This window comes from Amblyomma mixtum, chromosome 8, assembly GCF_055824585.1.
Source record: "Amblyomma mixtum isolate Tamu chromosome 8, ASM5582458v1, whole genome shotgun sequence".
Taxonomy (NCBI): domain Eukaryota; kingdom Metazoa; phylum Arthropoda; class Arachnida; order Ixodida; family Ixodidae; genus Amblyomma; species Amblyomma mixtum.
Window position 1 is genome coordinate 62,616,181 of NC_143019.1, and position 15,782 is coordinate 62,631,962.

The 15,782-nt window shown below is 55.7% G+C and overlaps 1 protein-coding gene across 2 annotated transcripts; it reads right to left on the minus strand.

Moving 5' to 3' along the window:
• Positions 1 to 948: 948 nt before the first annotated feature.
• LOC149332736 (uncharacterized) lies at positions 949 to 6,517 on the minus strand. 2 transcript variants are annotated; one of them, XM_089558319.1, is made up of 2 exons: positions 5,098 to 6,517; positions 949 to 1,029 (listed from the first exon to the last, which is right to left on the minus strand). In XM_089558319.1, exons 1-2 carry the CDS (start codon positions 6,256 to 6,258, stop codon positions 964 to 966), a joined length of 1,227 nt encoding a protein of 408 aa, XP_089414445.1. In that variant the 5' UTR covers positions 6,259 to 6,517; the 3' UTR covers positions 949 to 963. The 2 variants fall into 2 exon arrangements, with proteins under 2 accessions (XP_089414445.1, XP_089414444.1); XM_089558318.1 differs by lacking the exon at positions 949 to 1,029 and adding an exon at positions 4,213 to 5,003.
• Positions 6,518 to 15,782: the final 9,265 nt, after the last annotated feature.

Consider the following 15,782-nt stretch of genomic DNA (forward strand, 5'->3'; position numbering starts at 1 on the left):
CCCCCTACCTTCACTTACGCAAGCAGGACGATGTCTTGGAGGTTACCCTCCGTAAGATCATCAAAAGGGCACTCGACCTTCCAATCTCCACCTCCAACACGAGGCTCCTCGCGCTGGGAGTGGTGAACACCTATCGGGAACTGCAAGAAGCGCACCTCACCAACCAATACACGCGTCTTGCCCGGACCGTGTCCGGTCGTCGCCTTTTGGACCGACTACACATTCAATACAACCACCACACAGAGGAAAGAGTACGAGTGCCCGAAATGTGGAGATGCGCCATCCACAATCGACCCCTTCCTACGAAAATGTCCAAAGAAGACCATAATGGCCGGCGGCAGGCGCGGGCGGATGCCCTCCACCGCCATTATGGTAACAAATACGGTGTATTTTATACGGACGTGGCCGGCCCGCACCGCTCTAGGGGGGGGGGGGGGGGGGGGGGGCTCGGCTGCCACGACCTTCCGGCCCAACAGGCCATGGTCCGGCGTACCCGAACGGCGGTAGAGTCAAATGGGGTCCCGGAATAGGGACCCCACCTAGTATTGTGAGGGGGGTGGCGCACTAGGGGCCACCTCCCAAACTACCTCTCTATGTGTAGTAACCTGTAATTGCTTTTCACCACCACCACCACCTAGGAGAGGATACACAGGGCGCCGCAGGCGCGCTCCGTTTAGTGATGTCTGAGGAGTTGTACAAGGCGTCGCTGGAGCGACGTGCTGCGCGCAAACGCCAGCGCCGTGCCGAGGACACAGATGAAGAAAGGAAAGAGAGAGAGAGAGAAAACTTTATTTACAAAGGAATTCGGGGCACGCCCCAGGGTCCCCGCACGACCCCACTGCACTCAAGTGTTTATGTTCCTGAGGTCCATAACACTGGCAGCACGGCCGGTGGCGATGGTCTGCACGGCCGGGTCCTCCGAATGCAGCAGGGTCTCCCAGTCCTCCCAGGTCTTGAGGTTCTCTAGGTCCCGCGGGGGAGGGTCCGCCGGGCAGAGGGAAAGGATGTGGAGGGAAGCAGCGAAGGGTTCTGGGCATAGGGCGCAAGCAGGAGTGGGGAAGGAGGGATGATAGTGGGTTAGGGTAAGGGGCGAGGGGAGAGTATGTGTTTGTAATCTGCGCCAGAGTGTTGCGTGTCTGTTATCTAGGGAGGGGTGGGCAGACCGGGTCCTCCGAATGCAGCAGGGTCTCCCAGTCCTCCCAGGTCTTGAGGTTCTCTAGGTCCCGCGGGGGAGGGTCCGCCGGGCAGAGGGAAAGGATGTGGAGGGAAGAAGCGAAGGGTTCTGGGCATAGGGCGCAAGCAGGAGTGGGGAAGGAGGGATGATAGTGGGTTAGGGTAAGGGGCGAGGGGAGAGTATGTGTTTGTAATCTGCGCCAGAGTGTTGCGTGTCTGTTATCTAGGGAGGGGTGGGGCGGGGGGTAGAGCTGGCGAGAGGCTCTGTATGCCTGGGTCAGCTCACTGAATGAGTGCATGCGATCCTTCGTGAATCCCCGATCCGAGGCCACCTGAGCCCGGTTTAAAGAACCTCGGGCTAAAAGGTTGGCGGCCTCGTGTCCGGGATTCCCGGAGTGCGCAGGCACCCATATCAGCTCCAGTTGGCGGGGCGGGGGTGCATCGGGCGAGTCCAGTATGCCAAAAGCAGGGACATGAACTCGGCCTCGAGCAAAATTTAGAATCGCAGTTTTAGAGTCAGTTAAAATATACCGGGCTTCCGTGCGGGTTATAGCAAGTGCAATGGCGGCTTCCTCTGCAGCCTCTGGGGACGTATCTGGAGGGAGAGGTAGTGTGAGGAGGGTGGATGAAGAGGAGTCCACCGCAGCTGCTGTCGCTTCATCACCCGTGCAGGCAGCGTCCACCCATACGGCGTCCGGCTGGGGGCCGTACGCTCGATGGAGTGCCTTCGCACGGGCTCTGCGGCGCTGCTCATGGTGGGACGGGTGCATATTCCTCGGGAGCGGCCTGATGAGAAGCTCTCGGTGAAGGGATCGTGGGATGGCGAGAAGGGTTGGGTCGTTGGCCGGTATTTTGATTCCCAGGGAGTCCAGGATATACCGACCTGTAGAAGGTTTTGTGAGCCTGATGTATTGGGCCTGTCGGTGGGCCTCCACCAGTTCCCCGATCGTGTTGTGGAGGCCCAGGCCTAGTAATCTGTCTGTGGGTGTGTTGAGGGGAAGATGAAGTGTTACCTTGAATGCCTTGCGAATCAAAGCATCCAAAGCGTTTATGTCATGTTTGGATAGTTGTAAGTATGGGGTAGTGTACAGTACACGGCTGAGGACAAAGGCATGAATGAGGCGACATAGGTCGCGCTCCTTCATGCCTCTATGAAGTCCCGAAACCCTGCGGATGAGGTGCGATATCGCGCCTGCAACCTGCTTGAGTTTCTTGAGGGTAGTGGTGTTTTTGCCATCGTTCTGGATGTGCAAGCCCAATACACGGAGGGCGCCAACCTCAGGTACCGGGTAACCATTCAATTCAATGGCAATGGGGGAGCGGGGACAGCGGTGGTTCTTAGGCCGGATGAGGAGCAGTTCGGACTTCTCTGGGGAGCAAGACAGTCCGATGGTCCGTGCGTAATTTTGGGTGAGGGTGGCTGCTTCCTGTAAGGTGTTCTCTATGTCGCCGTCACTGCCGTGGGTGGTCCACAGGGTGATATCGTCGGCATAAAGAGTGTGCTTGAGGTGGGGAATAGTTGCCAATTTCCGGGCGAGGGGTATGAGGGTTATGTTAAAGAGAAAGGGGGAAAGGACGGACCCTTGAGGTGTGCCGATACTCTGAAGTGTGTAGGAGGTGGAAGACAGAGGCCCGAAGTGTATCTCAGCCGTGCGGTCAGTCAGGAATGCTTGAATGTAGGCATACGTGCGCACACCCACATTCAATGGGGATAGAGCAGTCATGATCGCCTGATGTTCAATGCGATCAAAAGCTTTGGAGAGATCCAAAGCTAAGACTGCCTTGGTGTGACCTGGAAGAAGCGGGTCAAAAAGGTCGTGTGTGAGTTGCAGTATGGCATCCTGTGCGGATAGATGAGGGCGGAATCCCACCATGCTATGCGGGTAGAGATTGTTGTCCGCCATTGGACTTGTGAGTCTCGCTAACACAACATGCTCGAGGAGCTTCCCGAGGCATGAGGTTAGCGAAATCGGGCGAAGGTTTTGAATGGTGAGTGGTTTGTTGGGTTTTGGTATAAATATTACCTTCGCGTGGCGCCAGGACTGCGGGAGGTTACCCTCCCTCCAGCACTGGTTGAAGTATTTCGTAATGTGGGTGATCGATTGGTCATCCAGATTACGGAGCATGGAGTTTGTGATTTGGTCTGCACCAGGTGCGGAGTTGGCGCGGAAAATCAGGAGGGCCGCTCTCACTTCCGTCTCCGTGATGTCGGTGTCGAGTGTTGGATTTGCTTGTCCTGTGTAGTGCGGTAGAGTATGGGGCCGCCTGGAGATGTGTACATGGTTTGAAGTGTGTCTAGAAGGGTGTCGCGATCGTCAATGTGTTCATGTGTGAGGCGTGTCACGTGGTGCTGTGCTGCTGATTTGGTGCGTGTGGGGTCAATGAGGTGTCGGAGGAGTTGCCATGCACGTTTGCTGGACAGGTTTCCGGCGATGCCGTCACATATCTGTCCCCAGTTGGATCGACAGAGCTCCTCAGAGTGCTGTTGGATTTGTGTCTGCAGCGCGGCCAGCCGCTTTTTGAGCGTTCTGTTGTGTTTGTTGCCTTTCCAGCGTTCCAGGATGCTGTGATAAGCCTCCCAGAGGTGGGCTAGGCGTGTGTCAAGGGTCGGTGTTTCGGTTGTAGTTTCAACGTGTCGTGTGTTGTGGTGAACATCATGCTTGAGTGATTGCACCCATGCATCGATGTCTGCGATGGGAGTGTCTGGGAGGGCGGTGCGTGCAGCGCGAAAGGCATCCCAGTTAATGAGTTCGTGTGTCATATTTGCGTGACGGGGTGGTTTGTATGGGACAGTGATTTGTATAATGTAATGATCACTCCCCAGTGTATGTTGTGTTCTGTTCCAGGTAACGCCGCGGATACAGCGGCTCAGCGTCAGGTCCGGACTGGTGTCCATGCTGACACTGTTGCCGATCCGCGTAGGCGTCTGAAACGTGTTGTGCACAGTGAGTTGGAGGTTCTGCAGGAGCAGCCAGAGCCTGCGACCTCGATGTGTCGTGGTTGTGTATCCCCAGTCAGTATGCTGACTGTTGAAGTCCCCACCGATGAGTAGGGGATGTTTCCCTGCTAGATGGTGTAGCTTTCGCAGAAGTGATTCTAGCGGGGCCATCGGCAGGGACGGGGGGTGGTATATGTTTGCTATAAATATAGAAGGAAGTGAATGTGTGTGATGTATAATTTCCGTGATCACGCAGGGCGTCTCAGACGTAATGTGATGAGTTTTGTAGGTGAGGCTGCGGTGGATGTGTGGACGCCCTGGGTGTGTTAGTGGTATCCGAGTGTGTAGATGTGTAGCTGGGGAGGGTTGTTCGGTGTGCAGTCTCCTGGAGAAGAAGTATGTGGGGCGTGGGTGTGATGGTGGGAAGGAGAAGTTGCAGAGGTGCGCGCTTTGCCCGGAAGCCGCGGCAGTTCCAAGTTATAATGGGGAGATAATTAGTGTTCCCCCCCGCCATATTGGATGGTGGGGGGATTGAGGAGGGTATTAAGACGGGTGTCAATTGGTATGTGTGGCTCAGGGAAGGTGTTTTGTGCTTGTGGAGGTAGGATGGGGGGAGTGGAGGGGGTTTGAAGTTGGGTGAAGCGATGGGTAAGATTATGCTCCAAGAGCTCCATCATCTTGGTAAGCATAGCGTCCATGCGCTGCTCAAGTTTTTCGGTGAGGGCGGCGGCAAGGTGATTGAATCTGGCCTCGAGGCGGGCGTCTAGCTCCTTTAGTTTATGGTCAAATTTTGCTTCGAGTGCTGCTAATTTAGCGTCTATTTCTGGGGGCACGGGAGGGGGTGTGGCATCTGTGGTGCGCTGTTTCTTTGCAGGAGGGGTGCTCGAAGTGTCTGTGGATGATGAGCTCGAATTAATGACAGGGGGTGCGGGTTGAGGGGGCATGGAGGGGGCGGGGGTGCTTAGGAGAGAGGAAAGGTGGCTTACCTCGTCACGCAAGGCCTTGAGTTCCTGGTCTCTCGGGTCTGCCTGGGAGGACTGGGGTGGTGGGGGTTGACGGGTGGTTTTGCCGGAAACGCGGTCTGCCCAGGTGAGACGCGTGGCGTTCTTGCTGCCATTCTGCCGGCTTGTAGAAGGCGACCGGGAAGCCGTCGAGCTGCGTCTGCTGGCTGTGCCTGGTTGATCGCAGCGGGAAAGCCGCGATGTACCCGGAGGAGAGAGAGCGTTCTTCGGGGACGCTAGTTTGCGGCCCCGTCCCTTGCAGTTCCCGGTGCCGGTCATATGAGGGCCTCCGCAGAGAATGCAGCTGGGGGTGCATGAGGGCACATCTTCCTTTGGGTGGGACTGCCCACAGCGGGGGCACTTGTGGGATCTTGGGTGGACACACACGTCTGCCCGGTGACCAGGGACGCGGCAGTTAGTGCAGGCGTCTATATGCCCTCGATAGGGTGTGCACCTGTGGAGGGCTCCTCCATAAAGGACGGCGCGTGGGACAGGTTCAGCCCGGAAAGTTATTAAGATGGAACGCGTGGAGCCCATTCGGCGGGCGTCCACGATGAGGGCGTCTTGGTTGCCGGTGAGCAGGTCTTGCAGGAGCTCTGACGGGGTCTCATTCCAATAAGCATTGGAGATGACTCCGCGTACTGCTCCGTCCGGCGGGGCTATATAAGGTGCTACGGCGAATTCCTTGCCTTGGTGTGTGATGGTGTTCACCCGAACCAGAGCGAGCGCGTCATCCTTTAGGGGCGTGCTTACGGTGCAGGTGTTGTTGACCGGGTGTACCCTGATTTGGGTACGCGCTGGCTCCTTAAGCTGGGACGCCGCTTGGAGGATGGCCTCTCGTAGTTGTCGGGGTGGAAGCAGGTCCAGCTGCAGCCCGCCTCGTGATCTAAAAACGATCTTGTAATCTGCAGCAGGAAGCGGTGGCTGCTGCCGCGAACGCTGCGCAGCTGTGCGCGTTGCTTGCAGGTGCGCTGACTTTTCAAGGCATGGAGACTTGGGGGTACCGGTAGCAGAGGCTGCGCCCTCCTGGCGTCGGGTTGTTGAAAGGACGTCCTTGGAGCGAGCAGGCACACTAAGAATGTGCGTCCAGTCCCTTGGGTCGTAGTCGTTGGGGTTAAGAACCTCTCCCTGCACCTGCACCTCCATGATGGCGTTGGTGGCGGAAGCGTCCGTCGGAGTAGGCCTAGCTCAGGCGGAGAGGTCACAGAGAAGAAAGGGCCGTGGGTGCCCGAAAAAGGGCGTAGGCGGGCCAAAAATTGATGGCGTGCAGCGCTCACATTCGCAGATCCGTGGGTGGTGAAATTTTGGCTGATGATGCTGGCGATTGGCGAATTCCGCTGTCTTTGTGCGGAGCCGATGTGGGTTGCGTCTGTACTACACGGCCCCCTAGCGGCCAATCAAGAAAGGCAAGCACGGTTGGCTAAGCAACGCGCCTATGCCGCAGAATGGCGAGCCCGGCGGCGTTCTACAAGTTCTTTCTTTCAGTCGCAACAACAAGGCATCGCGCCGAACGGGTGGTGGCGTTCCTCCCTTCCTTTACGGTGCGGTTAGGGTGTCCACCGAGATGACAAAGAATTACTGCGCCATTTCCTTTCCTCAAAAAGCCGGTAGCCACGCCCGAGCTGTAGACGCGGCGCATTGCGTTCCTTCACTTGGAGGCGCTGCGCGCTTTCGCAACCTACCAGACTTAACCAAAGCTAAGCCCCCGCCAATTTTAAGCATGAAATGCTTTTAGCCCTTGTTGTCGGCAGTGTAGTGACGTCACGCCGAGACCGAGAGCCATCATCCGGGCACTGAAATCCACTCATCCGGGCATTGAATTGCAGTCATCCGGGCTCTAAAACGAGAACATCCGGGCACCGTACGAGACGAGATTTAACGAGACTCTCTAAGCCCTCCTACGCGACCGACATGCAAGCGCCGGTTGGTCTCCAAAGGAGTCACAAAAAATAACTGCTGCCAGTGCCTTCTCAATGTTTATCAGATATCAGTCGCTGTGCGTTTGATAATGGACGGAATTATAATTTCCGATTTCTAATAACGCGTGCAAAAAGCACACAAATGCCACGATACACTTCGTTGTCATACGTGATCTCTTAGGGGCTTCGCGCATCGAAGCAAAGCCGCGCAGGCGCACAGGGGCCCGGGGGAGAAGCGCTGCGTTCAAAGGGAAGGCATCGCGCCGAACGGGTGGTGGCGTTCCTCCCTTCCATTACGGTGCGGTTCGGGTGTCCACCGAGATGGCAGAGAATTACTGCGCCATTTCCTTTCCTCAAAAAACCTTGCGTTCAAATGGCAAGGCATCGCGCTGAACGGGTGGTGGCGTTCCTCCCTTCCTGTACGGTGCGGTTCGGGTGTCCACCGAGATGACATTAGGCCCGTAAACATTTCATGCTTACTCCCTAGATAACAGACACGCAACACTCTGGCGCAGATTACAAACACATACTCTCCCCTCGCCCCTTACCCTAACACACTATCATCCCTCCTTCCCCTCTCCTGCTTGCGCCCTATGCCCAGAACCCTTCGCTTCTTCCCTCCACATCCTTTCCCTCTGCCCGGCGGACCCTCCCCCGCGGGACCTAGAGAACCTCAGGACCTGGGAGGACTGGGAGACCCTGCTGCGCTCTGAGGACCCGGCCGTGCAGACCATCGCCACCGGCCGTGCTGCCAGTGTTATGGACCTTCGGTACATAAACACTTGAGTGCAGTGGGGTCGTGCGGGGACCCTGGGGCGTGCCCCGAATTCCTCTGTAAATAAAGTTTTCTCTCTCTCTCTCTCTCTACTCTCGGTTACGGGAGAGGCAGAGATTTTTTTATTTACATATGTACACATGCCAAGGTTACCAGATACAGTGACATTTACAAGAACACATGACAGTAAGCATGTAAGGCGAGCCAATTAAACAGGTACCATAAACATCTCTAAGTAACTTACAGGAATTGCTCGTGGGCGATGTAAAACAGGATAGCATACCTATTGACAGAAGGGTGAAAAGGCAATAATTTGACAATGAAACACTTAAAAGGAGACCTTAGCGCCAGTTTGGCATGAAAACCAGGACAAGAGGACCGTTATTTACAGAAATGAATGGGCATGACCATTGCCGGAGAAACTCTTCCTCACCCAAGAAAAAGAGTTCCCCGGACAAAAAATGGCTGAGGCTTAGCTAAGGTTAAGCCTAGTCAGATGCGAAGCATATTGGTGGCTAGGCTTGGTAATACATGGCTTTCCTTGGTTGAATACTTGGTCATTTTAATACAACCACTAGAAGCCTTCGTCGTGGGGGAAGACAACGGCATGGCTACAGCGGAACGTCGACTAACCCCGAGACGCGCGTTGGGTGAGCGCCGGGATTGCCACGGAAGCCGCGTCTGCCTGAGCGGTGGAGCGAGCGTTTCACCTACACCGAGTGTGAACGCAACGTTGTGAACGCGCGTTCGAAATGCGCGGGAATGCCGCTCGAGGACATTCCGGCGTCTGTGCGATGGATGGATGGATGGAAAAACTTTATTTTCGTCAGAGAGCATGTGTGAACGATTCCGTGTTAGATGGCCATCAACCCGTGGCTGACGGCGACCTGGGTGGCCCACTCCACGGCCCTGGTCTGGACGACCGGGTCTGAGCTGGCCAGCACGGCCTCCCACTGCTCGAGGGAAGGATCACGCATAATGTCCGCCGGTGGCGGTGCTATGCTACAGCTCCATAATACGTGGTCATAGGTTGCCAATTCGTGACACCATTTGCACTCCGGCTGAATGTCCTACAACAGGCGGTGGATATTGTGGAGGAGCTAGCAGGGGCGTCTGTGCGATGGCATCGTTCTCCCTCTCCCAGCGCGTGACGGCGATCTGTCGTGACGTCATGTGTCACGTGCTGTGACGTCACTGTACCACGTGGTCTGCACGGCGTGCAACCACAGCGACGGCGCGAGGTGGACCCCCGTCTTCCTCTGTCGTGACGGCATGTGTCACGTGGTATGTCACGTGGTGTGACGTCACTGTGCCACGTGGTGTGCACGGCGCGTAACCACGGCGAAGGGCTGTAGTGTACCTCTAGTAATATGCTTCGCATAAAAACTGATCAGCTCCCGTCGGAGACGGCCGAGAATCGGCCACACAGCGCGGCGTCGAAAGCCACCAGCGACCGCTTCGCATCGACTGCGCCATAAACTAAGAAGACAATTAACAGGCGAGCAAAACGGCCGCTGGGGAAGCGGCCGCGGCAGACGAAGCACGAAATGCCCTGCCCAGAGAGAGAGAGAGAGAGAAAACTTTATTTACAAAGGAATTCGGGGCACGCCCCAGGGTCCCCGCACGACCCCACTGCACTCAAGTGTTTATGTTCCTGAGGTCCATAACACTGGCAGCACGGCCGGTGGCGATGGTCTGCACGGCCGGGTCCTCCGAATGCAGCACGAAATCCCGCATGAACCGCGCGCCAAAAGACGCGCTACCACGCAGGTGACTGAAGCGTGGCGATTTGATTTCGGGAGCGGGCAATTAGGACAGGTACTGGAGTGTAACACACCCCACCGCTCTAACCGATCACAGGTAGGGAGCACTGCCCAGCCAACTTTCCAGACAAAGTCGCGTAGATGGTCTGGGAGAGGTGTTGGCGCTAAGCGCGCCCACTGAACGTGGCGCATAAGTGAGCGGCGAGCCGCCGGTACAACAGACAACAACAGCGAGCCCATAATGTCCACCACACGGTCTGCGACGATGTTGACGTCAGGTGCTACTGCTGTTATATGCCTGTAAAAGGCCACTGACGAGGTATAAAAAGCGGTAGGTTGCTATGACTGAGGTCCATGATTAACAGGGGCCACGGGATCTAAAAAGCGTACAGAAGGGCCCAAATAGTACCGAGTCAGGGTTCGCGTCGGAGACGCGTTTCCTAGCAGGATACGCAAAATACCCTTCAAAGCCAACAGCGAAGACGTAACGGACAAATTTGGAAAGGCAGAACCTCCTCTCTCTCGTGGTCGTCCAAGAAAGCACGAGCCACAAGCTCGCTTCCGCCTGACCAAAAAAAAAAGAAGAAAAAACTGTAGTCAGCACACGCCCTATAACACGGAGGGGTGGTTTAATAGTGTAGCAGAGGTACCCGATGGCACCGAGAATGACTGATTGAACCAGGTAGCGCCTCTCAAGCAGGGAGAAGAGAGAGAAAAAACTTTATTGTACAAGGAATTCGGTGCGCGCCCCAGGGTCCCCGCACGACCCCACTGCACTCAAGTGTTTATGTTCCTAAGGTCCATAACACTGGCAGCACGGCCGGTGGCGATGGTATGCACGGCCGGATCCTCCGAGCGCAGCAGGGTCTCCCAGTCATCCCAGGTCTTGAGGTTATCTAGGTGCCGCGGGGGAGGGTCCGCCGGGCAGAGGGAAAGGATGTGGAGGGAAGAGGCGAAGGGTTCTGGGCATAGGGCGCATGCCGGAGTGGGGAAGGGGAGGGATGGTGCGGCGGGTAGAGCTGACGTGAGGCTCTGTAGGCCTGCGTCAGCTCGCTGAATGAGTGCATGCGCTCCTTCGTGAATCCGCGATCCGAGGCCACCTGAGCCCGGTTTAAAGAACCTCGGGCTAAAAGGTTGGCAGCCTCGTTTCCAGGATTCCCGGAGTGCGCGGGCACCCATATCAGCTCCATTTGGCGGGGTGGGCGTGCATCGGGCGAGTCCAGTATGCCAAAAACAGGGACATGGAGTCGGCCTCGAGCAATATTTTGAATCGCAGTTTTAGAGTCACTTAAAATGTACCGGCCTTCCATGCGGGTGATAGCAAGTGCAATGGCGGCTTCCTCTGCAGACTCTGGAGAGGTGTTGGAGGGAGAGGTATTTTGAGGAGGGTGGATAAAGAGGAGGCAGGTCGAATGGCTGCGCCCTTCGCACACGAGCTGTAATGTCTTCGACGACCGAAGACCACGCACCATCCCATATTCCAGCACAGTCGTAGGTCACACCTAAAATGCGCATCTGCGCGCACCACTGCAAATGTATTGCAGAAGTAATACGAGTCGAGGTAGACCTCACAAAGAAGTAACAACTCTTAGAGTAATTAAGAGCAGCTCCAGACAAGGAGGCGTACTCACTAAAAACATTTAAAGTTTCAAGCAGGCTGCGTTCATCAGCTAAGTACAGAGTGATTTCATCTGCATAAGCAGTGACGCGTACCGTTTCGCTCCCTGGCAAAGCCAGACCTCTAATAAGGGAGTGGCGATTGACTGCCAACAGGAAAGGCTCTAATGCTAAGACAAACAAAAGGGGGGAGGGTGGACAACCTTGACGGACGCCGCGGCGAACATCAAATGCGGTACTTTCCCGGCTATCGAGGAACAGAGTGCTTGAAATATCTCTGTACATCTCTTTTATTAGACGCACGAAAGAAGCTCGGAAACCTTGTTGCCACAAAATGGAAAGGATTGGTTGGGGCGTGGGCGAGTCCAGGGTGGCCTTCAGTCGGGGGCGACCTCTTCAGCTCGCGTGATGAGGGCTACTTGCGTTGTTTTCTTTTTTTTTTTTTGAACTGGCCAAGAGCCTGTCCCATTCCTCCGCCAAGGGAGCTGGCAAAAGTGTCGTCGGAGAGGGTTTGCTAGCGCATTCCCAAAAAAAATGGTCTTGAGTGGCGCGCGTGCCGTCACCGCAGTGCGGGCATGCAGGGTCATATTCACCGTTTGTGATTAGATATAATCGATAGGGGCTAAGAATGACCTTTGTTTGTAGGTGTCTGAGCGTTGTGGCTTGCGCCCTTTCCAGGTCGCAGCGAGGGGCGGGATAGGTGCTTCTTTTCTCACGATAAAAGTTTGTAATCTCCGCGTACGAGCCAGGTGCCTCGGCGGGGACGTCCGTTCCCGAGAAGTCTCCCGTCCCCCGGTTGGTTAAACCTCGGGCTAGACGGTCAACCGCCTCGTTTCCGTAGTTACCCGCGTGAGCCGGAACCCATACGAGATTGATGTTGTGATCGAAATCCGGTTGCGCAGAATTCGCATTCGCACTGCCTACCTAGTGGTCGGAACGCACCCAACGTTACAGACACTGTGTTGCGTTAGCGGTCTATACTCCCGTCAACGTCAGCAGCAGTTCGACGTTCGTTCATCGACGTTGGGCGCTATAACGGGCCGGTGCAGTGTGAAAGCTGTTGTGTTTTGGTGCATAGACGACCGTTTCGATGTGTTCCCTGGGCATATTTCTCCGTCACACGTGCTTCAACCAGTGCAAGCGCAATTGGTGAAGGAACGCGTAGATGTGTGTGCCATGTGCAGTATGTTTCCCATGAACCAGAGTGCCTTGCGCTCATTATTTATTTATTTGTTTGGAGAGAGAGAGAAAACTTTATTACAACAGGAATTCGGGGCACGCCCCAGGGTCCCCGCACGACCCCACTCCACTCAAGTGTATATGTTCCTGAGGTCCATAACACTGGCAGCCCGGCCGGTGGCGATGGTGTGCACGGCCGGGTCCTCCGATCGCAGCAGGGTCTCCCAGTCCTCCCAGGTCTTCAGGTTCTCTAGGTGCCGCGGTGGAGGGTCCGCCGGGCAGAGGGAAAGGATGTGGAGGGAAGAAGCGAAGGGTTCTGGGCATAGGGCGCATGCCGGAGTAGGGAAGGAGGGATGATAGTGGGCTAGGGTAAGGGGCGCGGGGAGAGTGTGTGTCTGTAATCTGCGCCAGAGTGTTGCGTGTCTGTTATCTAGGGAGGGGTGGGGCGGAGGGTAGAGCTGGCGTGAGGCTCTGTATACCTGGGTCAGCTCACTGAATGAGTGCATGCGCTCCTTCGTGAATCCCGCATCCGAGGCCACCTGAGCCCGGTTTAAAGAACCTCGGGCTAAAAGGTTGGCGGCCTCGTTTCCGGGATTCCCGGAGTGCGCAGGCACCCATATCAGCTCCACTTGGCGGGGCGGGGGTGCATCGGGCGAGTACAGTATGCCAAAAGCAGGGACATGGATTCGGCCTCGAGCAAAATTTAGAATCGCAGTTTTTGAATCACTGAAAATGTACCGGGCTTCCGTGCGGGTGATTGCGAGTACAATGGCGGCTTCCTCTGCAGCCTCTGGGGAGGTGTTGGGAGGGAGAGGTAGTGTGATGAGGGCAGATAAAGAGGAGTCCACCACAGCTGCTGTCGCTTCATCACACGTGCAGGCAGCGTCCACCCATACGGCGTCCGGCTGGGGGCCGTACGCTCGATGGAGTGCCTTCGCACGGGCTCTGCGGCGCTGCTCATGGTGGGACGGGTGCATATTCCTCGGGAGCGGCCTGATGAGAAGCTCTCGGTGAAGGGATCGTGGGATGGCGAGAAGGGTTGGGTCGTTGGCCGGTATTTTGATTCCCAGGGAGTCCAGGATATACCGACCTGTGGAGGTTTTTGTGAGCCTGATGTATTGGGCCTGTCGGTGGGCCTCCACCAGTTCCCCGATCGTGTTGTGGAGGCCCAAGCCTAGTAATCTGTCAGTGGGTGTGTTGAGAGGAAGATGAAGTGCTACTTTGAATGCCTTGCGAATCAAAGCATCCAAAGTGTTTATGTCATGTTTGGATAGTTGTAAATATGGGGTAGTGTACAGCACACGGCTGAGGACAAAGGCATGGATGAGGCGACACAGGTCACGCTCCTTCATGCCTCTATGATGTCCCGAAACCCTGCGGCTGAGGTGCGATATCGCGCCTACAACCTGCTTGAGTTTCTTCAGAGTGGTGGTGTTTTTGCCATCGTTCTGGATGTGCAGGCCCAATATACGGAGGGTGCCAACCTCAGGCACTGGGTCACCATTCAGTTCAATGGCAATGGGGGAGCGGGGACAGCGGTGGTTCTTAGGACGGATGAGGAGCAGTTCGGACTTCTCTGGGGAGCAAGACAGTCCGATAGTCCGTGCGTAATTTTGGGGGAGGGTGGCTGCTTCCTGTAAGGTGTTCTCTATGTCGTCGTCACTGCCGTGGGTTGTCCTCAGGGTGATATCGTCGGCATAAAGAGTGTGCTTCAGATGGGGAATAGTTGCCAATTTTCGGGCGAGGGGGATGAGGGTAATTTTAAAGAGAAAGGGGGAAAGGACGGAACCTTGAGGGGTGCCGATACTCTGAAGCGTGTAGGAGGTGGAAGACAGAGGCCCGAAGTGTATCTCAGCCGTGCGGTCAGTCAGGAATGCTTGAATGTAGGCATACGTGCGCACACCCACATTCAATGGGGATAGGGCAGTCATGATCGCCTGATGTTCAATGCGATCAAAAGCTTTGGAAAGATCCAAAGCTAAGACTGCCTTGGTGTGACCTGGAAGAAGCGGGTCAAAAAGGTCCTGTGTGAGTTGCAGCATGGCGTCCTGTGCGGATAGATGGGGGCTGAATCCCACCATGCTATGCGGGTAAAGATTGTTGTCCGCCATGTGACTTGTGAGTCTCGAAACACAACATGCTCGAGGAGCTTCCCGAGGCATGAGGTTAGCGAAATAGGGCGAAGGTTTTGAATGGTAAGTGGTTTGTTGGGTTTGGGTATGAATATTACCTTCGCGTGGCGCCACGACTGCGGGAGGCTACCCTCCCTCCAGCACTGGTTGAAGTATTTCGTAATCTGGGTGATCGATCGGTCGTCCAGATTACGGAGCATGGAGTTTGTGATTTGGTCTGCACCAGGTGCGGAGTTGGAGCGGAGAATCAGGAGGGCCGCTCTGACTTCCGTCTCCGTGATATCGGTGTCGAGTGTGGGATTTGCTTGTCCTGTGTAGTGGGGTAGAGCTGTGGGTGCACCTGGAGAGGTGTACATGGTTTGAAGTGTGTCTAGGAGGGTGTCGGGATCGTCCATGTGTTCGTGTGTGAGGCGTGTAACGTGGTGCTGTGTTGCTGATTTGGTGCGTGTGGAGTCAATGAGGTGTCGGAGGAGTTGCCATGCGCGTTTGCTGGACAGGTTTCCTGCGATGCCGTCACATGTCTGTCCCCAGTTGGACCGGCAGAGCTCCTCAGAGTGTTGTTGGATTTGAGTCTGCAGCGCGGCCAGCCGCTATTTAAGTGTCCTGTTAAGTTTGTTGCCTTTCCAGCGTTCCAGGAGGCTGTGATAAGCTTCCCAGAGGTGGGCTAGGCGTGTGTCGAGTATAGGGGTTTCGGTTGTAGTTTCAATGTGTCGCGTGTTGTGGTGAACGTCATGCCTGAGTGATTGCACCCATGCGTCGATGTCCGCGATGGGAGTGTCTGGGAGGGCGGTGCGTACAGCGCGAAAGGCATCCCAGTTAATGAGTTTGTGTGTTGTATTTGCGTGACGGGGTGGTTTGTACGGGACAGTGATTTGTATAATGTAATGATCACTGCCCAGTGTATGTTGCGTTCTGTTCCAGGTAACGCCGCGGATACAGCGGCTCAGCGTGAGGTCCGGACTGGTGTCCATGCTGACACTGTTGCCGATCCTCGTAGGCGTCTGAAACGTGTTGTGCACAGTGAGTTGGAGGTTCTGCAGGAGCAGCCAGAGCCTGCGACCTCGATGTGTCGTGGTTGTGTATCCCCAGTCAGTATGCTGACTGTTGAAGTCCCCGCCGATGAGTAGGGGATGTTTCCCTGCTAGATGATGTAGGTCTCGCAGAAGTGATTCTAGCGAGGCTATCGGCTGGGATGGGGGGTGGTATATGTTTGCTTTAGATATAGAAGGAAGTGAATGTGTGTGATGTATAAGTTCACTGATCACGCAGGGCGTCTCAGACGTGA

Coding starts and splice junctions, on each gene's coding strand:
- LOC149332736 (XM_089558318.1), bottom strand. CDS start 6,258: ATGGAGGTGCAGGTGCAGGGAGAGGTTCTTAACCCCAACGACTACGAC. Junction 5,004..5,097: donor TCAAGGCCTTGCGTGACGAG/GTAAGCCACCTT, acceptor CATCATCCACAG/ACACTTCGAGCACCCCTCCT.